Genomic DNA, 10,519 nt, shown 5'->3' on the forward strand with positions numbered 1-10,519 from the left:
AAAACAGCCTTTTTCCATTTAAAAAACATTTCCAGAATTCGCCCATTTCTGTCCTCTGCTGCGGCTGAGATCATTACGCATGCATTTGTGACATCTAGATTAGACTATTGTAATGCATTGTTACATGGTCTCCCTACCCGGCTTTTAATTAGACTGCAGTATGTGCAAAACTCTGCTGCCAGGGTGTTGACCCAGAAAAGATCGTGGGATCATATTACACCAGTATTGAGGGATCTTCACTGGCTCCCAATTCAGTTTAGAGTACAGTATAAAATACTGGTAACTGTTTTTAAATCTTTCCATGATCTTGCCCCCACATATTTGAAGAATTTACTTCAGATGTACGTTCCAACTCGCAGTTTACGCTCTTCAAATTCTCATCTCATAATTGTGCCTTCTACAAAACTTCGAACTGTCGGTGACAGAGCATTCTGTGTCGCTGGCCCAAAACTGTGGAATGGGCTCCCTCTACAGCTGCGTTCATGTTCTTCTCTACCTTGTTTTAAAGCCGGTCTTAAAACTCATCTCTTCCAGCTAGCATATGAGTGAGAATTTTATTTGAATTTGTATAAATGCTATCTACTTTAGTCAGTTAGTGTTTAATTATTATTTTACTTTATTCTTGTTACTCTTGATTTTTAGTCTCTTAAATATTGCCAATACTATTTGCTGTATCATCTGTTTTTTCCTTATCATCTTTATTGATCTACAGTTGTATATTCTATTGTTCAGCGTCCTTGGGTCTCTTGAAAGGCGCTTTATAAAATAAAAGTATTATTATTATTATTATTCCAGGGAGCACAAGGAACCTCCTCTCTGTCCGGGCGCCCCTTCTCCGACCTAACGGTCTCTTCGGAGCAGACAGAGAGGCTTTCTTCCTTCTCACTTCCACCGTCGTGCACGGAGGGAAGAGTACTAACGGGCAGAAGAGGGCTGTCAGCTTCCTCTTCAGCTCCCACAATCTACTACGGTGAGGAACACTCTGATGGCGGAGGGCTGATGTCTTCCTCTTTCTTGCCATAGCAGACGGTGGAAGCGGAGTACACTGACGGCGGAGGGCTGATGTCTTCCCTTTCCTCGCCGTAGTAAACGGTAGGAGCAGAGTACACTGACGGCATGCAACTGGCTCCGTCGTCCGTATCGTCCTCTCCCGACTCATCACTCCCCGAGTCGAGCTCGGGAGGGGTCGCAGCCACCATACCCGCATACACCAGCAGCGGGTCCTCCTTGCCCTCCTCACAGCTTGCTGGAGGGGAGAACTCCCTTCTCATCGTGCGGAGACCCTCTCTCCACGCAGCCTGAAAGAAGGGGTCCTCTCTCCACTCCTCCTCAGGGTATGCCGGTGTCGGAGGGCAGTGCCTCTCCTTCCACGCTGTCTGTGCGGCCAGCCGGAAGCATTCCGCCTCTGCCTCCGTTTCGGCCGCCAGAGCCTGACGCAGCATGTACGCACTGACGTACATCTTACGCGCAGACGTGTAACCAGGCATCGTGGGCTCGTCTTTCTGTAACGCGCTCAAAGGAGGAGACACGACGAGCGTCGTACGGTGAACATGAAACGTTTAATACACAAAGACGTAAACTCCGTGCAGAGGATGAGCACAAATATCCGACACTCACGCAGACACAAAGCTTTAGACAAAGACGAGCACAAGACACTGCGCTAACGCACATTATATAGGTGATTAACACAGACCCTCATGATCTCGAGACAAGGCACAGGTGAGACTACGAACACGCTCACGAACAACCCACACCCACGGAAGTACATACATGGACATAATGACACGCAGACAACGTAGAGGCACGCCCACAGGGAAGGGTCCGGGACTGTCACCGTAACACTTTATAATCTCGGCAGATGCTGCGCGTATTCTATAGCGTGTTCAGCTCCGCTCGTTTGGATTGTGCAACAGCAGGGTGTGATTTATTAATGTGTAGTAAGGAAGATGCCTATTGTTAATGTGCAAACATCATTTTAAAATATTTATTAACAGAAATTAGGATGATTTTATTTGACAAAAGGCTATATATAACGAAAACAAAGACATTTCATGTAACAACTAATGCATAGCTGCATCCTTGGGCACCCCCATGCAGTTAGAATGGTACATTCGACTGTGACGTTCATAGTCGACTAGGGGGTATAGTCGATTATAGTCGAATCAGCGACTATTGCAGGTCACCCCTAGTAATTATACTGGAGATGACAAACCTGGAGGTGAAGTGTGCGTTTGGGGACACCTGGAGAGAAAGCGACTTTAAAGGCCTCTAAGCCTACATAGGTCTGATGATTTTTGCAGGAGTAGCCTATATTGCTCAAACAATGAGGCTACAAAATGTCTGAGGCCTATATTCTAGGTAACTGTGTCCTTACAACAGTTTCATTCCCCGCACACCAGCCTGTACCAGTCTGTTCAGGAGTGTTTAAGCCAATGCCCCAGCCCAGGTGCTGCCCCAACCTCAGCCCTGGCTGCTCTCCCCCAAAAAGGACATGGGTTCTTGAATTCACACACAAACACACACACACACACACACACACACACACACACACACACACACACAACTTCATCCTGAGTTTGGTTTTTGGTTTTCAACTTATTTTTTGCACAATGTTCATTTTGTAACACATTTTCAGTGCTAATATTTGTATTTTCACTGCTGTTATTTTATGTCTAATTCTATAAATGTTAGACCCTACTTTGAGACATTGTTCACAACTAAAGAATGTTGAATAATCCAATTATTTTGGTTGTGAAAAATATTTTTTGTGCTAAAACAGACCAGTCAGTTACTAAAGTAAGGGCCCTGAGGTGAACACGATTGGACTTTTAAATCATGGCCCTCTATATAACTAACAGCTGTATCCATCCCCTGGGTGCTGTACAATTGGTGATGGAGTGTACCCATACAAGATCCATCCAAAACTGTCCAAGTCCATTGCCTTCATTATATCATACTGACAACCACTACAGAACCAGAACCACCACTAAAACAGAGCCTGAAACATGTACAATCATCACAAACCAACCACAGTACACAGGCAAAATTTTTTTAATTCATTTAATTAATTAAAAATTCATTTTAATAAATATCATTAGGTTCATAATAACCTAAGACAGCTGTGTGGTTTCAAATACACAGCAATCTAGACTGCTGGAGACCTCTTCTAGATTTTGAACACATTTTGATGTCTGGTGAGGACTTTTCCTTTCTGAACCTGGAATGCCCACCTCTGCTGGTGTGTGAGTCATCGCCATGGCCTCTGGAGAACTGAACTACATATAAATTTGCCATTGTGTACCACTATTGATTCCACTATATCTGTGCATTTCATTACTTTACTGACAAGAGTCAACTGAGGTTAACTGAAGCCAAAGGTAAGATAAAGCAGTGAATATGATTCCTCTTTTGTGCAATGTAGGAACAAAGAAAAAATATATATTAGTATATGGTAAGCAATCGGTAAAAACATTTTTGAAATGTTTAACTTTTCTGTTACATTGTTGTTTGTTCAACAGATTTTAATGGATACCAAAGTTTCAAATGACACCTTTAGCTGGATCCTTCAAATTGCCAAGTTTGATGTCTATCCAGATGTTGTATATCCTGTCTTCCTGACTGGAGCTCTGATCTACTTGTTTTCAGTGTTATGTAATGGAATAATTCTAACACTCATTGTGACACAACGGAGTCTTCATAAACCAATGTTCTACATTATGTTCAGCCTCCCTCTAGCAGACATAATAGGAATCACCACTATCCTTCCCAGACTGTTAATTGATATTGTAACTCAATCAAATGTTGTCTATTACCCAACATGTGTCTTACAGGGTTTTATTCTGCATTTTTATGGAGGTACTGTATATTTTATACTGGCAGCAATGGCATTTGACCGCTACATAGCAATATGCAAGCCACTCAGATATCACACTATAATGACACCCTTCACAGTTGGAGGTGTTATAGCTTTGGCTTGGGGCCTTGACTTTGCTTTAATAACCGTGTTGTTTGCCCTTCAGGCCAGACTACCAAAGTGCAAGACATTTATTGTTAATGTGTATTGTTCAAATATGTCCTTAGTGCAACTCTCATGTGCAGGTGATGTCACAGTTAACAACATATATGGGTTGGTTCTAACAGGATTTATGCAGGCTGTTAGTGTGGGAATTCAGTTATTCTCCTATGTACAAATACTCAAAGCCTGCCTTTCCCACTCTCAATCTGATGCTAAAATGAAGGCTCTAAATACTTGTTCTGCACAGATAATTATATTTGTTCTGTTTGAAATAGTTTGTACCACTGCAATACTTTCATATCGATTCCAAAATATATCTCCAAATGCACAAAAACTGTGTGGTATAATGACTTTCACAGTCCCGCCAGTTGTCAATCCAATTATATATGGAATGAAAACAAAAGACATTCGAAATGGATTTATTATGGTCTTCAAAAAAATTAAGGGCAAATTCACATAAACATAGCATGAAAAGCTTTGGTCTTTATGAACATGCAGACTGATTCAGTACACAAAAATGTGCTGACACTGTCCAAAAGTGTCATTAAAATGTAATTAAATAACAGTTCTATTGTCTCTACAAAAATGTTTGCCTTCATTTAAAGTTATTTTAAGTTATATTGTCAAAACGAAAATATGAACTAAAGCCCTGATTATGTAAAAAAGCACAAGAAAACCAGTTTTGTTTGGAAAAACAATAATAATTAGATTTTCCGAGGGGTATTAATTGATTTGATTAATTTGAAATCCAAATTTTAGGTCAGATTTACCGACATGCTCTTTTAATTATATTGTTTTCTTTCTTTGTACATTCAAGAGAAGTACAAGTGCTCATTTTAAACCAAAACCCAGAGCTGAGCAACAGCAGACATTCATGTAGCACGTTGTGTTTTTATGCCAAGTTTTCTATTTATATATATCCAAATAAATGTAAATTTTGTTTAAAATATTTTGACTTTGCAAACTCACAGCACCTAAGAAGAGAATCAGAAGACCTTTCACAACTTGCAACATGCATGTTACTTGCTAGGATTAATTAAAAATACATCACCATTAAAATACCTGTGATAAGACATTGAAGCCAACCATAGTACTCAGTATTTGTTCCTCATATCAGCTTATGCTGAAGGCAATGTTTAAAATGTAAAAGATTCACTGAACCTTTTTTTTCTTTTTTTTCCCAAAATATTGTTTTGGCTTTGTAATTCTGGAGCACTCATCCGAAGTAACTCACTGTACGTGTAGAGGATGCCAAATTTTTAGCTGGATCCTTCAGATTGCCAAATTTGATGTCTATCCAGATGCTGTATATACTGTCTTCCTGACTGGAGCTCTGATCTACTTGTTTTCAGTGTTATGTAAAGGAATAATTCTAACACTCATTGTGACACAACAGAGTCTTCATAAACCATTGTTCTACATTACGTTCAGCCCAGTAGCGAACCGTGACCATTAAACCTGGGCCCGCTAGACCCCCCCCACCCCGAAATGTTTTTTTCCTCTCCTAATGTAGCCAGGTGGTGAGCAGTATGCTCTCTTTTTCTTTAAAAAGAGTACTGGCCCTTTAAGACTCACCCTACCCATGAGTGGGTTGTTACACATGCGCTGTGAGTATTCCGGATAGAGAACACGGGTTGAGCAGGAGTGTGTACAAGTTTAAAGCAGCTGTGGTGATATTTTTGTTAATATTTGAATTTATGTGGACATTTTGGTTGGAAAACAATTGGAGATTTTGTTCATGAAGAAATACCCATCTGTGTTAGAGATTTCAGCCACGCTGGCCACTAGCCACTACCGTATTATTTTGGGCTAGTATTTGTATAAAGATTAGGTTGTGGGTTAATGCTTACCTCCTTGCTAGGAGGCAGAGCTAGGTCCTAACACCTGCAAACTTTTCATATTGTTTATAAGTTTGTGCCAGAATAAAAAACCCCAAAACAACATTTTCAGTTGGATATTTCTATATAGTCTATATAGAAAGGCCCACACATTTTTGGTACCAGGAGTGGGGTTCTGGCAGTTAGGCTAGCTAAATCACAGTGTAGCAAACAGGAAATAATACGGTAGTGGCAAAGACAGAGCTTCCCAGTTCTAGAGGACGTTGGCCTGGTGGGAGAGGTGTGCGTCTCTGGAGGCAGCAGTTGTGTTCCAGTCTGAAGGGACAGCAGCATCATCGTGGCAGCTGGCACGTTGGAGTGTGCTGATCATCTCTTCTTGACCTAAAAGACTGTTGTCAGAAATATCCTTTTCACTGTTGCAAGGACTGCAATAAGTTGAACTCTAAGTAGATAGAGGTAACTGAAAACCCGACACAATGTCTCAGGTGTCTGGTGATGATGTGGCTGTTGAAATGGGTGAAGCTGAAGGTCTCGCTGATAATTGGCAAATGCAATTACATGAGTTAAGAATGAAACAAAATGAAGCCATGGCCGCAATAGCCAATTTAAGTCAGGGACCAACAAGGTCATACGTGTATGTACCTAGGGAGCGACATATTCAACTGTTCAGCGGTGACCTATAGCAAAAGATGGGAGGTCAGTAGATGAATTTATTGAGGAGGTCGAACGCATTTTGGGGGTTAGAGACAGAACTGCAGAGGATCAGGTTGATTTAGTCCTCTCTTTGTTAAGGGGCCCAGCCTTAGAAGAAGTAAGGTTACGTATGGGTAGAGAGTCTAAACAACCCACTGAACTCTTTACTTATTTAAGGGAAGGGTTTAGAGAGAAACGCAGTGCTCCTCAACTGCTGTGTATGTTCTACAGCCGTAAGCAAGCTGAGGGTGAGGATCTTCGAGACTATTCACATGCCTTATCAAAAATACTGAGTTCAGTCACTAAATGTGCACCAGACATGGTGTCAAACACCCCACTCTTGCTTCGAGATCAGTTTATAGAGGGGGTGAGAGATGATCTGCTCCACAGGGAACTGCGAAAGTTTGTTAGAAGTAGGCCGCAATCCACTCTCATTGAAGTATGCGATGAGGCAATGACCTGGTCATTTGAAGATTGCAAGTTGAGTAGTAAAAATATACAGAGTAGGAATATAGTAAGTGAAACCGAAGGGGAGAAGGAGGCATGGTGCTCCTCTGTATATGCGCCCAACAAATCATCTGTGACACTGGAAGACGTACTAAAAGTAGTGGCAGAACAGGGTAGAGTGATTGGAGAGTTGACCAGCGCCGTGCGGGATCTGACCCTCAAACAGTCAAGGGGAGGAAATGAATCCAATGAGAGGCCAAGGGCACAGCGTAGGTTCACGGATGACGGACAGCCAATATGTTTCCGGTGCAGAGAAGCAGGACACATTACTAAGAAGTGTATTCGCAGGCCCCCTGCATCAGAGGATGAGTCTGCACCAGTGGCAGCAGCGGGGAGAAACGAACCCCCTTCGGTTGCTGTGAGCCGCGAGATGCGAGGGAACACGTTAGGCGCAGACGAAATCGGAATTGGTCGTAGCCAATTGCTGCAGCGGGCAGTGGGCAAATGCCCGACCATGGAACTAAAAATTAGAGGGGTAAGAATGTCTTGCATATTAGACACTGGAAGTCAGGTGAGCACCATTTCAGAACATTTTTTCAGGGAAAGCCTAGGGGGAGACAATCAAGACATATTGTCAACATCGGGGTGGTTGAAGATCACTGCTGCGAATGGCTTGGACATACCCTATTTGGGGTATCTGGAATTAGATGTAGAGACCATGGGCATAGACTTACCAAGCTGTGGGTTCTTGGTTGTAAAAGATCCCCAAAATTCTTGTAACCAAGTTCCAGTACTAGTTGGCATGAACATCATTAGTAGATGTAGGCAGCTGGTTCAAGCTGAGTTAGGGCCAACACTGGGTGGACAGTTGGACCAGAATGGGGGAACAGCAATACCACACCCGCACAGGAAAGACCATGTCAATAGATTAGCAGTTGCACGTGTGGTAGGAAAGGACATTGTCCATGTGCCAGCACTGTCAGTGGCAACAGTCATGGCTAAGGGGTTAGGAGAAAAAACCACGGGGGCTCCTGATATGCTACTAAAGCCTGCACATCCTTTGCCAGGTGGCCTTGTAGTAATTCCTGGTTTGGTGTCCTCACAAACTCACCTGATTCCAGTGCGTGTAATAAATTTCTCACAGGAAGACGTATGGTTGAAGCCCCGGACATGACTAGGCACCCTGTCAAGAGTCGAATGTGTCAACCCCCATAGTCCCTGTGAAGTGAAATTTCAGAGGATCTCCGCAAGTGTGGAACAGATCACAGTGGATAAAAGGGAGAAGCACACACCGGATGCCGCCTCCTTACCTCTTCTGGGTAGGTTTCAATTGGGTGGTACTCCTGTACAGCAGGTGAAGCTAGGAATTCTGCTGACCAAGTACTCAGACGTTTTTGCATATGGGGAGGATGACCTAGGCTACACAGAGAAAGTTCAGCATGAGATCAATCTCACTGATGACATCCCTGTAACCCAGCCTTATCGTCGAATCCCGCCTAATCAATATAACGAAGTGAGGGAGCATATCAGTCAACTCCTAAAAAAAGGGATTATACAGGAAAGTGCTAATGCTTATGCTTCTCCAGTGGTGCTGGTTAGGAAGCCTGACGGCAGTCTACGAATGTGTGTAGACTACAGACGGTTGAACTCCAAGACCAAGCGTGATGCCTTCCCCTTACCACGAATTGATGAAAGTTTTGATGCACTGCGTGGGGCCAAATTCTTCTCCACAATTGATTTAGCCAGCGGATACCACCAGGTAGCAGTGCATGAGAGAGACCGTCATAAGACAGCCTTTACCACCCCTTTTGGGTTGTTTGAGTACTCCAGGATGCCGTTTGGTGTCTGCAATGGGCCAGCAACCTTTCAGCGGCTAATGCAGGCTACCGTGAGTGACCTGACGTTCCACATTATGTTAGTCTATTTGGACGACATTCTGATATTTTCAGAGACTTTTGAGGAGCATTTGACAAGGCTGGAGACTGTACTGCAACGGCTGCAGGAAACGGGGTTAAAAGTCAAACTAGAGAAGTGTAACTTCTTGCAACAGGAAGTTCGGTTCCTTGGGCATCAGATATCTGCACAGGGCATAGGGACAGACCCAAGTAAGGTTGCAGCGGTTCGGCAGTGGGAAGTTCCTAAGTCTGTAAAGGGGTTGAGGTCATTTTTAGGCCTTTGCAGTTATTATAGGCGTTTCATCAAGGGCTTTTCACAAGTAGCTGGACCTCTCCATGACCTAGTAAATCGATGTCTTCATGAAGGTAGATCTGCCCAGAGTAGCAGTATGTTCAGCACTATGTGGACCTCTGAGTGCCAGTCCTCATTTGAACAGCTCAAGGAAAAGATGACGTCTGCACCAATTTTAGGGTTTGCTGATTTCACGCTCCCATTCATTGTAGAGACTGATGCGAGCAGTCAAGGTTTGGGAGCTATCCTGTCTCAACAGCAAGGCAATGTCAGGACGGTAATAGCCTTTGCCAGCAGAAGATTGCGAAATGCGGAGAGGAATGATCGGAATTACAGTAGCATGAAACTTGAGCTACTGGCTCTTAAGTGGGCCGTATCTGAGAAATTTCGAGGCTACTTGTTAGGGTCTAAGTTTATAGTGATCACTGACAATAATCCACTCTGTCACCTCAAAACAGCTAAACTTGGGGCCATTGAGCAAAGGTGGGTGGCACAGCTCGCAGTGTTCGATTTTGAGGTCATTCATCGGCCTGGCCGGCATAATACTGCTGCTGACGCTCTCTCTAGGTACCCATTAGCAGGGGAGCCAGATGCTGACCTGGATGATGAAGACATACATGACTGTGTGGCCATCTGCAGCTTTGTGGATAGAGGTACAGACCTAGGGCCGGACCTGGTAGAGGCAGGTGTTAGATGTTGTAGTGTCAGAGAGGTCAGGGCAAGGGACGCTGGAGTGGATCTTGATGTCAGGATGCATGGTAACACAGAAACCCTGCCTGGTTACACTAGAAATGAGCTGAGTGCATTCCAGAGTCAAGACCCCAGTGTGGGTGTGTTCAGCAAGTTCTGGAGGGCCAATAAGAAACCCAACATGGCAGAACGGTCTAGTTGCCCAAAAGCAACACACTCTCTCTTGAAACATTGGGATCAGATTCGAGAACATGAAGGAGTGCTATATTGTCTAACGGAAAATGCTAAGCAAGGTGAATGTTATCAGCTCCTCCTCCCTTCTAGTTTGAAGGAGAAAGTGCTACGCAACGTCCATGATGACATGGGTCATCAGGGCATTGAATGCACCTTAAGTTTGTTGAGGCAGAGATGCTTCTGGGTTGGGATGTATGAGGATGTGGAGAATTGGGTGAAAAAGTGCCACCAATGTATTCTGACCAAGATGCCACAGCCCAGGATTCAACCACCCAGGAAAGCTTTCATGGCTTCAAGACCCTTGGAGGTGGTGGCAGTGGATTTTACTATCCTAGAGCGTGAAAATGTGTTAGTTGTAACAGATGTGTTCACAAATTTACCCAAGCTTTCCCCACACGTGACCAGAAAGCAGATA

The 10,519-nt window shown here is 43.6% G+C and overlaps 1 protein-coding gene across 1 annotated transcript; it reads left to right on the plus strand.

Annotated features, from left to right (window-relative positions):
• Positions 1-3,524: 3,524 nt before the first annotated feature.
• Positions 3,525-4,475, plus strand: LOC143478297 (olfactory receptor 52B2-like). The gene has a single exon (XM_076977261.1). The coding sequence runs from the start codon at positions 3,525-3,527 to the stop codon at positions 4,473-4,475; it is 951 nt and encodes a 316-aa protein (XP_076833376.1).
• The last annotated feature ends 6,044 nt before the right edge of the window (positions 4,476-10,519 follow it).

This window comes from Brachyhypopomus gauderio, chromosome 16 (genome assembly GCF_052324685.1).
Source record: "Brachyhypopomus gauderio isolate BG-103 chromosome 16, BGAUD_0.2, whole genome shotgun sequence".
NCBI classification, from domain to species: domain Eukaryota; kingdom Metazoa; phylum Chordata; class Actinopteri; order Gymnotiformes; family Hypopomidae; genus Brachyhypopomus; species Brachyhypopomus gauderio.